At 49.3% G+C, this 16396-nt stretch overlaps 1 protein-coding gene across 1 annotated transcript; it reads left to right on the forward strand.

Annotated features, from left to right (window-relative positions):
* The first annotated feature begins 1292 nt into the window (after nt 1-1292).
* Nucleotides 1293-15990, forward strand: EIF3D (eukaryotic translation initiation factor 3 subunit D). Its single transcript, XM_060164797.1, has 15 exons — nt 1293-1446; nt 3792-3924; nt 4220-4265; nt 5143-5279; nt 6340-6425; nt 6973-7045; nt 8006-8118; nt 9291-9423; nt 9942-10089; nt 10845-10975; nt 11709-11794; nt 11888-12017; nt 14785-14927; nt 15122-15405; nt 15843-15990. The coding sequence occupies exons 2-15, from the start codon at nt 3802-3804 to the stop codon at nt 15854-15856; spliced, it is 1647 nt and encodes a 548-aa protein (XP_060020780.1). The 5' UTR covers nt 1293-1446; nt 3792-3801; the 3' UTR covers nt 15857-15990.
* Nucleotides 15991-16396: the final 406 nt, after the last annotated feature.

The following is a 16396-nucleotide window of genomic DNA, read 5'->3' on the forward strand; positions in this document are numbered from 1 at the left end:
GGACTCAAAACCACTGCGCCACCAGGGAAGCCCTCAAGACGTCTTTTGAAAGAAGAATAAAGAGGAGTTACTGAAGGATTGAATGTGGTGGAAAAGGGAAAAGGAGCTACCAATAATGACTACAAGGTTTTGCAATGAGCACCATTCACTGGATAGCATGAACAAAAAGTAGGAAAACTGGAAGATGAGCGGATTAGGAGAGTACTTATGGAAACAGATGCTGCTGTTAACATTTTCATTTTACAAATGAATAAGGTTTCAGAGAGATCGAATAACCTGTCTAAGTTTGCCCAACTGGTAAGTGGGATTCCTATTTTCACATACATTTATCTTTACCCTCACGGCACCCCCTTTTTATCTTCTCCAATTTACAGATAAGGAAACTGAGGTCCAGGAAGGTGAAGGCTACATAGCTAGAAAGTGGCAGAGCCAAGAATAGATATCTGATCTAACAGCAAATATATTTCCCAATAAAGGAGACACGCTGGGAGGCTGATAAGGAAACCTAAGAAGCCAGGTAGAAAAGAATCTGAGGTTTGAACAAAAATCGCGCGCTCAGATTCTCTTTCGATGTTTTGAAATTCCCCAGTAAGACTCCAGGACAAACTCCGTAGGCTGGGTTTCGAAAAGGACAGCACAGTTGCCATCGTAGGAAAGTGCTTCCTGGTCGCCACTTCAGAATCACAGCTGCTCATTAAAATGCAGATTCTGGGCTCCAGCTAAGACATGGTGGTATAACAATCTATGGAAAGGAGACCCGGAATCTGCATTTTTCAAATTAGCGCTCCAGAAATCTGTCAAATAATAAAGTTTGAGAACTGTGGAGGTATGGTTTGAACCCTGGCAACCACCCACTACACTAGTAGTCTGATCTACGCAGGTCACTTTGCACCTCCTGGCCTCAGTTTCCGAAGAACACCGCGTCGCGACGATATACGCCTGAGACACTCAAACCTTCCCCTAGCAGTGAGAATCGAACAACACGATAGCTTAAAGAAGGCAGGAGCCGCGGGGCACTGTGGGATACAGAGGTGCCGAAGCGGCCCGCAAGGCATTGTGGGACACAGGAGGGCTGTTAGCTACTCTCGGCCTCCAGCTTCGACTGCAGAGCCGCCTCGTTTCAAGAAACTTGAAAACCCTCTCGGAGCGTCGCCGGGTGTCCCATGACGTAACTGTAAACATCCTCCGGTGTCTTGCAGGCTAATCGGAACAGCTCGAAAAGAACAGTGACGAACTTCCGGGTTGCCTTTGCTTTACGACTCGTGCGTTCTGCCGCCGAACCGGAAGGAAGCTGGGGAGCAGTTTACGACAGCGCCGGTTGTGTTTACGGCGCCGGCCGCTGCGCGCGCGTTTTTCCTGTTTTCCCAGATCTTCGGTCCATAGGCGGTGGTGCGGTCTCCGGCCTGGACAATCTGTCGCCATCCGGCCCGTCTAAGGCCGTTGCAGGTGAGCAGTGTGTTTCGTAGCGTTTCGCGGACCTCCGGAGCCGAGTTGGGCGGCTCCTGGCCTTTGGGGGCCTACCGGAAGAAACCTCCGTACACCCCCACCTGCCGCCGCTGTCCCTCCGCTGGGCGGGGCAGGACTCTGCCTTCGGGGTCCCAGGTCCGACCCAGTGCGGGGCAGAGCCTTGTGGCTGAGGTCTCTGGCCCTAGACTCCGTTTAGCGGCCACAGGCTGGGCGAATGTGATCATGTCACTTAACCCAGCTGGGTCTCAGGGTCTTTTTAAAGCGGCCCACGGCTCCCTGAACTGCTATGAGAGAGGTATTGGGGGTTCCAAGCTGAGCGGTGTTCGGCCCTCTCTGAGGAGTTCACGGTCCAAGTGTTTCCTTCCCTTTTCTGTGAAATGGGAGGCCAGGATGGAGTTGATTGATCTCTGATCTGAAACTCTACCCCCCAGGAATTGATGGGGAACGACCTGCAGTGGCTGCCGTAATATACCCAGTACCGTGGCCTGCCAGCCGGAAGGCCCCTTCTGACTGCCCTGTTGGTGCCTCCTCATCCTGCCCCTGTAGCCAGTACAGCTGTCACTCCGTTTTACCTGAAGGGTTTAGTTTCTCCTGTTGGTTCCATTGTGCTCACTCTTATTTCACCTGCGTTGAAACCAGGTGACTTCCTCCCGCCCCCCCCCCAGAGAAATGCATGTCAAGCCTTGAGCCCGTTTGCCTCCAGCTCTGATAAAACAAGTCGATTTTTTTAAGTGTGTTTGGAGATATCTTACTGTGTTGTCAGTAGGGGCTGAAACCCCAGATCTTTTCAGGCCGCTGCCCAGCTTATAAAATAATAGGAAGAGTGTTGGACTTAGGGCAGACGACCCTGGAAACCAAACCTGTTTTGAAATGATGGGCAAGTCAACTGCTTGATCTGACTGAACTGCACATTTTTATCTCTAAAATGGGGGCGGAGTGGGAGGGTTACTGGTGTTGCATCTGACACGTGTAGGAGCCTGATAAATATTTAATGTGAATTGTTTTGAGACCACCACCGCTTCCCTCAGTCCGCTTCCTGTAGTGTAACTTAAGTTCAAGCTGCAGGATGGAGCTCCCAGGTCATTCCCTGTTGCTGTCACCCAAGTGTTCCCTCTGTAGGAAGCCTTAATCTCCCTATCGTTGAACAATTAAGAGTTTCCTAAATTTAGTACCCTGCACTCTTTGATTGCTGTCCAGACTCCAGATGTTTGTGTAATGAATTTTCCCCTGGGAACTCAGCTTCTGAGCATTTGCAGGGGATTACAGTGGATGATAAATGCGTACGTTTTTGATAGGACCTGTCGGGCGAACATCTGTCTGGAGCCAGTTTGCCTGGGTTCAGATTTTTCGTCCATTAGTGTTGTGACTTCGGGCAATTTCTTGATTTCTCTATGCCTCAGTTTTTTTATCTGGAAAGTGGGGCTAATGCTGGCCCTACCTTGGGATTGTTGGGAGGAGTTAATGAATTTATGTGTGGTAAGCACTAAGAACATGCCTGGTACTCATAAGGTTTATGAACATTGGCTGTATGGCCACTTTTATGAACTAAGGTTTCTGGTGGCTTCCTCAGCCTTCTGGCGGGCCTTTTACCTGACCCTGTGTCTACTTGCTCTGCATAAGGATTTTCATTGACAGAAAATCAGAAGAACAACAAAGGAAAGTTACATTTCAGGATATATTCACGGACCCTTGTTTTCTTCTCAGCACTGTGTGTAAATGTATTTTTGCAAGACTCAGGAGTAATTGTGCAGCGTTTTACAATGGAATCATTTCCAAATACGTTAATTAATACATACGGCTTTCACAATGATTCTCTGATAGAAATAAAACAAGGATCTTATGTATTTGACAGATGAAGAGACTGAGGCTTAGGGATTAAATATTGTATGCCTGGTGAAGGTGAGAATGAGAACTACAACATACTTATTACACTTGAAAGAAAGTTACTACGTTTCGTCAAAGATGTGAGGTACCACTCATTTTAAAAAGCACAATTATTTCATGTAACACCAAGAAAGAAAAACTGCCAATTACGATATGACACCCCATCAAGCAGAAGGTGCAGACTCATTTCAGAGGTGGTGCAGTGAAGAAAAAAATCAATGAAATATGATACCTCAATTTTGTTAGCAGTCTTCTGAGTTTTAAGTATTCACAACATTATTTACAAGAAGACATTGAATGGGGAGTAGCTCAACAGTTGAGGGTTCTGTTTTGCATTTTTAATTTTGTCATTCATGTCTTAGCTTACCTCAAATGCAAGGCTTTTTTTTTAGTTTGAGGCTTTTCTTCATGGAGCTGCTTATATTATTTGTATTTTTAAGGTTTTAGAAGATGGCAAAGTTCATGACACCCGTGATCCAGGACAACCCCTCAGGCTGGGGTCCCTGTGCGGTTCCCGAGCAGTTTCGGGATATGCCCTACCAGCCATTCAGCAAAGGAGATCGGCTAGGAAAGGTACTTTCCTGTCAGCAGCGGTCTGAATCTTTTAACCTGTGGCTGCTCCTCCAAGTTCGTTTCAATTTTATGCTCTCAAAAGCATCAGGGTTGTTAAGTATCCATTATATAGTATATATAGTATCTATCTGGATACTTCCAGTGGTCATAGGAGAGACGGGCTCTTAAAAAGCCATCCTGAGCCAGTCCTGACACTTCCGCACACCGTGTCCTCACTTTGGGGGGTTTCTGAGTGAACAGAAACCCACCTGGCTGACCCGTGCTCCATGTCTTCTTCCCTTGTTGCTCTCACTAGGTTGCAGACTGGACGGGGGCCACGTACCAAGATAAGAGGTACACAAGTAAGTGTCCTCCGCCTGACTGCCCGGATCAGGGCCTTGGGGGATTGTTAGTTTTTCTAGTAACCTCCACCTGAAAGCATCCTAGGATGGGAACAAAAGGCTGATAATGATTCATAGTATTTCAGGGCATATTCTGGACTGTGGAAACAATCCACATTCTTTTTGGAAATATCCTCAACTTAGACTGTCATTAAAGAGGTTCGGCCTATTATAGTGGGTTCCCCCCCACTTTTGGGGAGCCACGGCCCCTTTTACAAATCTGGTGAACATGTTCCCATTTTTCATTTCACTGCAATTTATTGAACCTACGAGGCCAGTCAATGGATCCCAGTTTTAAAACTCCGAGTTTTAAGATCCTGGTACAGTAAATTGGTTTCTTCCCTCCGTGGCAGCTGAGAGAGCTGGAAGCGGCCCCCCGGAATACCGAGTTAAGATTATCCGCGCCTGAGGCCAGCAAGAAAGTCAGTCATAGCCCATTAGCCACGTCTGCCTTGGGCGCCTGACGATGACAGTGACGGTACTTAGACCGCATACTTGCCTCTCCTGAGAGAGTAGATTTTAACTCATATTCTTACAGACTAAGGCAGAGAGTGAAATGTACTTGACTTAAGTTCCTCAGACTCTGTCTTGACTTAGAAAGTTCTTTGGACCAGAGCTTTTCAAACTTGAATGTGCGTATGAATCAGCTGGGGATCTTATTAAAATGCTGATTCTGATTCCGTGGGTCTGGGGTGAGGCTGTGAGTCTGTACATCTAAGATGATCCCAGCCGATGGGGCAGGTCCTGGGACCACACTTTAAATAGCAGGCCTTTAGACCACCATGTATTTGTAAAATCTGTAGGCAGTGTTGTTACACGCTGTCACCTTTGCCTCCAGATAAGTACTCCTCTCAGTTTGGAGGTGGGAGTCAGTACGCTTACTTCCATGAGGAGGATGAAACTAGTTTCCAGCTGGTGGATACCGCACGCACACAGAAGACCGCCTACCAGCGGAATCGGATGCGATTTGCACAGGTAGGCCAAGAGCCAGCAATCTGACCGTCTTGGGGCTGTCACCTGCTGCTAAAAATGCTACCGTGCAGTGCTGCTGAGAGGAGAGCATGTTATTGTGGGTCTTTAGTGAATTCCAAGTAGCTATTCAGTGACAGTTGTGCTAAAATAAATGGGTACTAAGTCCAGGGATGCATTTAAATAGTTTAGCTTTCTGTTGACCAGTAGCAAGGACATCTGTGCTAAGGATGGATGTTAGCGCTGGATTAACAAGGTGATCTGTCTGTTGCCTCACTTCATTACTATGTCCAGGATTTATTAAGTAGATCGTCCAGTTGGGCTGCATCTTCTTACATAAAGAGGCAAACTCAACAACTCTAATAAGAGCCAGTAAACCTACTTCAGTAAAAACTGCATGTGGATATAAATCTAATTCCAAGTACAAAAATACGTCATTTTATTGTGCTTTGCAGATTTTTTTTTTTTTTTTACAAATGGAAGGTTTGTGGCAACCCTGAATCGAGCAAGTCTTTTGGCGCCTTTTTTTCCAACAGCATTTGGCTCACTTCATGTCTCTGTGTCACATTTAAGTAATTCTCACGATATTTCAAACTTTTTCGTTACTATTACATTTGTTATGGTGATCTATGATCCGTGATGGTTAATGTTACTACTCACTGAAGGCTCGGATGGTGGTTAACGTTTGTTAGCAATAAAGTGTTTTTTTAATTAAGGTGTATACATTGTTTTTTTTAGAAATAGTGGTATCGCACACTAATAGTCTGCAGTGTAGTGTAAACTGTACGTATAGCATAACTTTTATATGCACTGGTAAAGCAAAAGATTTGTGTGACCCGCTTTATTGTGATACTTTATTGTGGAGGTCTGGAACCAAACCCAGAATATCTCTGAGGTATGCCTGTGCATACTTGTAACCCCCCGGATGTTGATTCTATAAAAGCAGAGTAAAATGTGCGATTTGGGTTTGCATCCTAAACTAACTCTAATGGCCTCCCATTAGGCACTGCCAGTTGTAAGCCAGATCTCCAAGATTTTAACATGGATGTTTTTTCCTGCTTCCCAGCGGAACCTCCGCAGAGACAAGGATCGACGGAACATGTTGCAGTTCAACCTGCAGACCTTGCCTAAGAGCGCCAAGCAGAAGGAGAGGTGAGGTGCCCATCCTGCCAGAACAAGATATTCTTCCAGGACCGACTGCATTCTGACGGCAGGAGGCCAGAGCAGAATAGTCGTCTTCCCCACCGTTGCAGGAAAACCAGAAAGTCTTCCCAGGGCCAGTTAAGCCACTGTCTCAGCCCTGGGGTCATTCTCGAAGAGCTGTTAACAGCAGAGAGCATGGAAACTTGGGCAGGAAACTTGGAGAGGATGTGACTACTGAAGGGAAGCAAAGGCAGATAGGAGGCAACTTTGGAGCTTACCTAGGCTTGGGTCTGCTGTGGCACAACTCTGGGGAGCCCCATTCACACTGGGGCCTGTGAGTCCCTGGAGCTGCGTAGGATAGTAGCCCTGCCCAAGCTGGGGCTGCCAGTGGACAGGTGGATAGATGGAGTAAAATATACGCATAATACTGGTCAGTAGTGGGGGCAGTATGCCTCTCTAGCATGTCTAGTGTGCGCCCTGTTGGTCTGTTCTTTTTTTTAAGCCCCTGTTTTCCTTAAAAATCTGCACTGAAAGCACAGTTTTCCTGTCTTTCCAGAGAACGCATACGACTGCAGAAAAAATTCCAGAAACAATTTGGAGTGAGGCAGAAATGGGACCAAAAATCACAGGTAGTATATCCATATCAGAACTGTCCAGGAATTTGATTTTGTTTATTTGTTTGTTTGGTTTTATAACAGCTTTAGTGAGGTATAGTGCACACACTATGCACGTCACCCATTTAAAGTGTACATTTCGGTGATTTGTAGTGTATTGACAGAGTGCTGCAACCGTTATTACAGTCCATGTCAGAAGGTTTTCATCACTCTGAAAAGAAGCGCGGTACCCTGTGCCAGTCAGCCCCTCTCCTCCCCAGCCCTAGGCTGCCCCTTATCTATTTTCTGTCTCCAGATTTGCCTGCCCAGACATTTCATATAAACGAATCACAGCGGAATGATCTTTTGTGACGGGCTCCTTTCACCAAGCATCATGTTCTCAAGGCTAATCCATGATGTAGCACATGTCAGCACTTCATTCCTTTTTATCGCCACGTTCCATCAGATGGATAGACCACATTGTTTATCCGTTCACCACTGATGGGCACTGGGGCGGTTTTACTCTGGGGCATATTAGGAATGATGCCCCTGTGGGCATTCCTGTACAAGTGTTTGTGTGGGCGTGGTGAGAGTAGAAGACATGTAAGCAAGCGTGAAGGTACAACTGTGGAAGTTACATTTTGCTGGACATGGTGCTTGCTGTAACAGCAAGAATAAATAGCTGATACCCTGAGAGAAATATAAAGGAGCTGTTACAGCTCCTGTATAAAATGTAGGAATATAGAAGAGCTGATGTTCCCAGGGTGGCATCGTTACTGAGGAGTAGAATTCCCATTTGTTTCTGAGCTCTTTTCCCTTCGGTCCTCTTCTAGATTGTAAGCTCCTAGGAGTCAGGGACGCTGCTGGAAGACAGCCAGCACGTAGTAAATGTTCTGGATATATTTATTGAGTAAAAGCCTTCGTACTGTTAACCTGCCTTTTGCTTATGTTTTGCACTGGCTGTCATTTTTCCCCTCCAATGGTTTCCCCCAACAGAAGCCCCGAGACTCCTCGGTGGAAGTCCGCAGTGACTGGGAGGTGAAGGAGGAGATGGACTTTCCTCAGTTAATGAAGATGCGCTACTTGGAAGTGTCAGAGCCCCAGGACATGTAGGTGATGTCTTTTACTACTGTCCACCACACTCTTGTGTGTGTGCACCAGCTGGTGATGACTGTTGGCCTAAGCCCTAGTATTTCCAAAGGTGTTGCATAAGATTGACAAACAGGTTTTAAAAAGCAATGCCAAGAGGGGGAAAGCAGAAAGAAGTTTACTGATATTAAAACTTCATCTCCTCGGGAATTCCCTGGCGGTCCAGTGGTTAGGACTCCGCACTTTGACTGCCAAGGGCACGGGTTCAATCCCTAGTCGGGGGACTAGAATCCCACAGGCTGTACAGCACGGCCAAAAAGAAAAAAAAAATTCAGCTCTCTTTGAACTTCCTGGCATTGTGAGCAAAAGAAGAATTAAGTGGGCTTCCCTGGTGGCGCAGTGGTTGAGAATCTGCCTGCCAATGCAGGGGGCACGGGTTCGAACCCTGGTCTGGGAAGGTCCCACTTGCCGCGGAGCAACTGGGCCCGTGAGCCACAACTACTGAGCCTGCGCATCTGGAGCCTGTGCTCCGCAGAGAACAAGAGAGGCAGCGATAGTGAGTGGTTCGCGCACCGCGATGAAGAGTGGCCCCCGCTCACCGCAACTAGAGAAAGCCTTTGCACAGAAACGAAGACCCAACACGGCCATAAATAAATAAATGTATAAAAAGAAGAATTAAGTTACAGAACTCTTGTTGGCAGAAAGAAATTTGCTGTTAAACTCCAGATTTCTTTCCACTTCCTGAAATCCTGAGCAAAAGGCAAAAGTAAGTTCTATAGCTTTGAGGACAGAAAGAGAAAGATAGCAGTTCTTCAAGAGTCATGAAGCTTTTGCTTACATTTCAAAGAGCTCCTTACCTCAAAGGGCCGGTAGATGGAAATAACTTAGCGGGGACCTGGGGCACCAGACCGAGTCAGCGTGCCTGCCGCAGGCTCTGTAACTGCCGCTCTCCCTGTCTTGGCCTCAGCCTCCCTGTCTTTAAAATGGGGAGGAGAGCAGAATCAGTTGTGTCCTCACTGTTCTGTGGAGCCACATCAGGAGCTGAGGGGGCAGGGCCCGGAGCAGGCCCTGAGCCGAGTCAGAGAATGTTTTCATCTCTCATACTCTAGACTTTGGATCCGTGGCTTAACAGAAAAGAAGTAGGTGGTCTTCTTCCCCTTCACTTAGCGCGTGTTGCCTGCTCTCCCCTCAGCGAGTGCTGCGGGGCCCTGGAATACTATGACAAAGCCTTCGACCGCATCACCACGAGGAGCGAGAAGCCGCTGCGGAGCATCAAGCGCATCTTCCACACTGTCACCACCACGGACGACCCCGTCATCCGGAAGGTGGGCGCCCCCTGCCCCGCACCTGCCCGCCCACGGGGAGTGTGGAGGCCTCAGGACAGAGATGCGGGGATGCGTGTGAATCGGTTGGGCCTCGGAAGCCCCTGTAGATAAGACTCTTCTGAATCGACTTAGGATTAGATGAAAATACGAGCACTTTGCTGGCCAGACCATAAGTGTTGATGTTAGGTGAAGCTGGGCCCGGGTCCCAGCTCTGCCACGCTTCCTGGCTTCACCTCTCTGAGGCCTTAGCTTTCTTACCTGTAAATCGGGGTAAATGTACTTACCACGGGCCGCTGGGGTGAGGAGGGCAGCATCGGGCAGTGCTCTCCTGGGATACAGCCGGTGCTCAGGGAGCTGCAGTTCCTTGGACCCCAGGACACAAGTTTGCTGGCTGGCTTGCTGCGGCCTTGCTCAGACAAGGGTGTGGGTGTGAACGCGCCTTACAGAGGAGTCCTTCCCCTGCTGTGAATGGCCAGTTCAACCCTGAAGTAGCCTCATCTCTCTTCTGTCCTCTGCAGCTGGCAAAAACTCAGGGGAACGTGTTTGCCACCGATGCCATTCTGGCCACACTGATGAGCTGCACCCGCTCCGTGTATTCCTGGGACATTGTCGTCCAGAGAGTCGGGTCCAAGCTCTTCTTTGACAAGAGGGACAACTCTGACTTTGGTAAGAAGACTGTTTGGGAACAACACACACGTGCTGAGTGTCCTTGTTGGTTCAGAGCCGTTCCGTGGTCTAGCGAATGGGTAGAAGAGGGTCTGTCTCCTCACAGGCGTCAACAGCCATGTCAGAATCCCACTCAGCCTCCTCAGCGACAGGGGAAGGGACTGTCACCGCAGTCCCTCTTGGGGCGTCAGCCTTCGGAGGCCTCTTGGTGCCCAAATACCGTGCTTCTAGTTTTTACTCATTTGAATAGCACTTTCCTGACTTCTGTCATCTCTCTATACCACCTTTAGTACATACTTAATGTTTTTCTTTAGATTGATGCCTTTTTTACTTCAGCATATTTACGAAGGAAAAAATACGTACGCATGTATCTTACACCATACGTGTGTGTATGTGCACACACACAATGAATGAAAACCACTCAGAAATAGCAGAGTGAAGCCAAACGTGATTATGCTGCTTCTCTTTGTTGAAAAACTAATAAAATCAAACATTCTCTTGAGGAATCCAAAAAGAAGGAAAAGGTATGGCTTTCTTCCACGTGATCGTGACTGAATTTAACGTTAGTGTCTCAAGTTATCCAGAAGCGCACCCTGCTCCTCCCCAGTGTGTCCCACACTCAGGGGACCCACGTTAGCAGGTGGCGGTTCTTTGGAGGAAGGGTGTGTGTCTGGATCGCCACTGCTCCCCAGAGGGCCATGCACCTCTTCGGTGACTCTGTTTCGTGAGTGGTTGGCTGTGTCACGCTCTTGCAGACCTCCTGACGGTGAGTGAGACGGCCAACGAGCCCCCGCAAGATGAAGGCAACTCCTTCAACTCACCCCGCAACCTGGCCATGGAAGCGACCTACATCAACCACAACTTCTCCCAGCAGTGCTTGAGGATGGTGAGGCCCTGGGAGCACCTGGGCGCCCATTTCTAGCTTGTCGACTCCAGCTGCTGTCGATTGAGCATCTGCCGGGTCGTCAGCCCCGGGGTGGTGGGATTGGTGAGGATAGACGGGGTCCCTGCCTGTCACAGAGGAGATCCGAGCTTGGGCTTTAAGATCAGACAGCCTGACTTTGAACCCTAGATCCACCTGTTTCTAGCTTTGTGGTGTTGGGCATGTTTCTTCTCTGTAAAATTAGAATACCAATAGTACTTGTTTCACTTAGCTACATTGTGACCTTTTCTTCAAATATCTGTGTACAAGTGCACTCACTGTTTCCCAGCTGGGGATACAGCAACCAGCCAAAGCTGCAACCCTTCAGAAGCTTTGTTACAACAGAGGAGGAAAGACAGTAAACCCTGGGTACACATGTGTTGTGACAAGTGGCTGTGTGTGCCATGGAGAAAAACAAAACAGGAGGGACGAGATTGCTATTTAAATGAGACACCTAAAGCGCGTGGGCGACAGACATAAGCGCGGGGTGAATGCAAGCTGTTATATCTGTTGTGGTCCGCGGGCTGCTTGCTTGCGCTCGGAAGGGGTAAAGGGATGCACAGCACGTAGTGATCCCAGAGCCCCCTCGGGAGCTAGGGACCTAGTCAGGGCTGTGACAAAGCAGAGGTGCAGGGTCTGGCTGATTGCCTTGGTGACAGGTTGCTGCCGTCTCGTGACACCTCTGTCATCCTTGCAGGGGAAGGAAAGATACAACTTCCCCAACCCAAACCCGTTTGTGGAGGATGACATGGATAAGAATGAGATTGCCTCTGTGGCCTACCGGTATGTCACCTCCCTGGTGCCCGTGCCCTGTGTGGGTGGTGCGTCTGAAATCCAGGGTCTCAGCTGACCGAAGGAGCTCCTCCTTCCTTGCAGTTACCGCAGGTGGAAGCTCGGAGACGACATTGACCTCATCGTCCGCTGTGAGCACGACGGCGTCATGACTGGCGCCAACGGGGAGGTGTCGTTCATCAACATCAAGACCCTCAACGAGTGGGACTCCAGGGTGAGTACCATCCTGTGTCTGTCTGCCCCTCACCTCACTTAGAGAGCTCCCGAGATTTTTTTTGTCTTCTGAGTTTTTCCCCTACTTACTGAGAAAGAGATCATGTGTTTGAGGTAATTACCTTCTTCCAGTGCTTTCTGTCCCTCTGTTCCATTCCCACTTCCTGTTGATTTCTGCTCTTTGCAAGCGTGATTTTGATCTTTCCTTATGAGCCGGGCTGGCAGGTTTCCTGTACGCCGCGCAGCTCTTCTTTTTGACCTGTTCTTTTGCTTACTGCAGCCCCTACCTGGTCTTCAACCTTCGGACGCCCTTTTTCCAACTCCTTCACTTCCTGAAGTCAGAGATTCTCAGATAAGCCCAGATTTCGCTCTTCAGGGGGCATCTTGAAAGAATCACGTGTCCTTCGCTTTTCCTCCTCTTTCTGTTCTCTCTCAGGCTGGTGCGCTATGATTATTGGGTTGTCATCCTTTCTGAAAGTACCTGGGCTACGTGCCTGAATTTGAAATGGGTGGCAGAGCTCCTCGCTGCTGCTGTGTAGAATAAAGGATTCTTGGTGCAAGGACAGGAAGGCCGGGCCTGTGTTGAACGAGGGTCCAGTGAGATGGAGTTTGGGGGCCGTTGTGCTCTGCTTTCATTAGAGCCAAGGGATTAGCATTCCAGGCTGCTGAGTCTCACCCCCAGATGCTCCTCAGCCTCCAGCACCTGCTGAGAGCACACCGGAAGGTTTGCTGCGAACTTAGCTCTGGGCCAGTGACCTTTTCTTAGACTTTCCACATGCCCTCCCTGTAGCATACGGTGTCGTTGTATTTGTATGGCTGTTCCCTCTGTGTTAGTACCTTAATCTAGTCTTACACGTTTTTCAACTTCACGTGTTTCCTTTGCTGGTTCCCCTCCTTTTTGACCCCCAGTGGAGCCTTCTCTTAGGGTCAGTCCCCTTTGCAAGTCATTTTGCCATAATCACTTCTTTATATAGCATGTATTCATCTTCTTTGGCTCCATAGCAAAGTAACAGAAACTTGGAGGCTTAAAATGACATCCATTAGCTCATAGTTTGGTAGGTCAGAAGTCTAGCATCGTGTGGCTTGGTTCTCTGCTCAGAATATCCAAGAACTAAAGTTAAGGTTTCAGCAGAACTGAGTTCTCAGCTAGAGTTTCTGGAAGAAAATGAACTTCCAAGCTCATTTTAGTTGGCAGAATTCAGTTCCTTGCAGTTGTCAGATTGAGGTCCCCCATTCTCTTGCCAGATGTCAGCTGGGGCCGCTCAGCTCCTAGAGGCCACCCACATTTCTTTCCATGTGGTCCCCTCCACCTTCAAACCAGCAACATAAGATTCTTTTCGTGCTTGAAATCTCTGGCTTCCTCTGTGTCCGACCTCTACACCCAGATTTAAGAGACTCGCATGGTTAGGTGAGGCCCACCCAGATGGTCTTCCTGTCTTATGGGACCTTAACTCCATCTGCAGAATCCCTTTTGACATGAGATAGCGTGATCGCGGGTATTTCATCATACTCACACATTCCATCCAGACTCCATGGTAGCAGATTCTGCAAGAGCAGGGTCACCGGGGGTCATCTTAGAATTCTGCCTACCCCGAGCCTCATCCTTGAACTCTAAAAATGATTCCCGAAATCTATTCTGACTCCCATTCCATTGTTGGTTTTTTTCTTTTTTCTAAAATACCTTGTCCTTGCAACGTCCTTGTTTGTCGCTCCCTCTGGCTTGGCCGTCCGTCAGCTTTGTCTCTTCTGCTCTCTTCGGCTCAGAGCCTCAAACGTCTCCTCCTTTGCCCTCCTGAATTCTGCTGTCAGGTGCAGTCTGTCTTCTTGCTCAGCTCTGGGTCTCACTGACATCATCCCCCTAGTTTAGGGCCCTCCTCTCCGTGATGCCTATTGTTAGCTGACCTCCCTGACTCACTCCTCCCTCCCTTCAGTATCTCTGCCAGTTAATTGTCCGAAACACTGCTTCCTTCAGGAAGCACAGATTTGAGGAAAGGCCCTTAAAATGCCACAGCAAACTCACAAGGCTGCTGGATAGTTTTAATTTTTGAAGAAAGCCCAGAGACATCTGTCAGAATACTGCCCCTAAGTGGTTTGCACCTAACTACTTAATAAAAGGAACTCTTTAGTATTTCTTCTGGCCTAGGGTTGCCAGGAACCAAGAAAGTTTAGGAGTCTCTGCCGTGTGCCCTTCAGCCGTCACTTCACTCTGAGGCCAGGTTCCCACATCTGCAGAAGAGGTGGTTGGAGAAGGTGGTCTCCGGGGTCTCTCTGCTTTTTGTCTGTCTCTGTGTGTGTGCACAGCACCAGACCCTGACGTCGCTCTCTGCGGGCCTCCACGCCCACCGGGGCTAAACCGGCCTGTCTCTCCCCGCATCCCTCTCAGATCACTCCACCTCCAGCTTCTGCCAATATCCTCCATGGGGGAGCTGCGAGGCTCCCATGCAAAACCCTTCCTCTCCGCCCAGCATGTGATAAACACGTGCCCTCACCACTTGTGTGGCGCTTGTTGTTTTAACTTGTGTGCGTGCGTGTCCTGGTCTGGATGAGCTCTTGTGAAGGGAGGAGTTGCGCTCTGTTGAGCACCTGCTGCGCAAGGGAGGGACCGAGGCCCTGTCTCTTAAAAGATAAGCCTGACCTCTGCTTTACCTGTGGGCTCGCCCCTCCCCAGTCAGGCCCACTAAGGAGTTGCTTCTCTGCCAGAAGTGGCAGCAGGCCGTGGGCAGTGGGAGCCTGCCTTGGCCCCTGTAACCGGGGCTCCCCTCCTGCAGCACTGTAATGGCGTTGACTGGCGTCAGAAGCTGGATTCTCAGCGAGGGGCCGTCATTGCCACCGAGCTGAAGAACAACAGCTACAAGTTGGCCCGCTGGACCTGCTGTGCTTTGCTGGCCGGATCCGAGTACCTCAAGCTTGGGTGAGATTCCTGTCCGGGAGCTCATCTTTGGGAGGGGGGGTCTGCAGGTTGGGAGACGAGGGCTGGCCTTTTCTCCTTTTTCTTGGGAAAAGCATCAGGCCAGGTGTCACCATTTAACTGATACTCGACCCCAGGCGTCGCTGTGTCTCTGTGCCCGCCTGCCCCCCCCATAATACTCCTCTTCCCCTCAATAGTTACGTGTCCCGGTACCACGTGAAAGACTCCTCACGCCACGTCATCCTGGGCACCCAGCAGTTCAAGCCCAATGAGTTTGCCAGCCAGATCAACCTGAGCGTGGAGAACGCCTGGGGCATCCTGCGCTGCGTCATCGACATCTGCATGAAACTGGAGGAGGGCAAGTACCTCATCCTCAAGGACCCCAACAAGCAGGTCATCCGCGTCTATAGCCTGCCCGACGGCACCTTCAGCTCGGATGAGGACGACGAGGAGGAGGAGGAGGAAGAGGAGGAAGAAGAAGGTTTGTAGCAAGCCTCCCTCCGAAGTCTGGCGTGAGCATGTGCCGGCTGGGGCCCAAGCTCTGTACGCACAGTCTGAACCTCGATGGAAACCTCTGGGAATTCCCTGAGATGTCACTTGGAGTAGCAGTCAGTCTGGCTCCAGAAGCTGCTTCCAGAGCCTTTAGATCACGAGACGGGGTCAGGGAGGAGAGGGTCTTTTAGAGGCTAGGGCAAGGAAGAAGCATCTAGAGGAAGGCACCGGAAGCCCCTGATGTTAGCCAGGGGTCTGAGGGAGGAAAGATGCTCCAGGTGGGTTACATGGGCTTTAAGCTCTCTCACCTGCTTCACCAGTAGGTGACTGAAGGAAATGTGAGGATCTGAAAGGTTTCGCTTCTGAGTGAAGGTGATGAAAATCATAAGCAGTTCACCAGTTTGATGTGGCTTTTGTATCTTTCAGAGGAAGAAACCTAAACCAGACAGTGATGTGGGGCTGGACTCTGTGATTCTGCCGAGCCTAGGAGGGCCTTGGATACCTGGTGGAATGTTTGTCTGATTGTTGCTCTCTGCAGCTTGACAGCTGGAGTAAAGTATACGTCTGTCTAGTCTCTTACCTTCATCGCGTGCCTATGTTATGATTGACAGCCCTTCTCCAAGTAGCCCTTGGAGAGGGAGGGTGAGATACAGCAGAGTCTCTCCGGAGTTCATAATCTGGGTTCCATCCTTTGTTCTTGAGCATTAGTAGTTTTACATTCCTGTTAGGAGGTGAATGCCCTGAATTTTTTTGTTCTTGAAACCCCTTGAAATTATCCTTTCCTGGGGAGTGTTGTCCATTGTGAGGTCCCCGTAGGAAGTCCATTTCCACAAGCACGAGTGCCTGCTGGCTGCATGCCAGACCCAGCTGCTGCCTTCAGAGAGACACATCACTGGTGAAACATGAAGCAGGGCAGTCTTTGAAGGTTGAGGTGGGATGGCTGCAGGTGCGGGAGGCTGTGGCGATCGTAACGGTTCGTG

The sequence above is a fragment of the Lagenorhynchus albirostris genome, chromosome 11 (assembly GCF_949774975.1).
Source record: "Lagenorhynchus albirostris chromosome 11, mLagAlb1.1, whole genome shotgun sequence".
In the NCBI taxonomy this organism is placed as follows: domain Eukaryota; kingdom Metazoa; phylum Chordata; class Mammalia; order Artiodactyla; family Delphinidae; genus Lagenorhynchus; species Lagenorhynchus albirostris.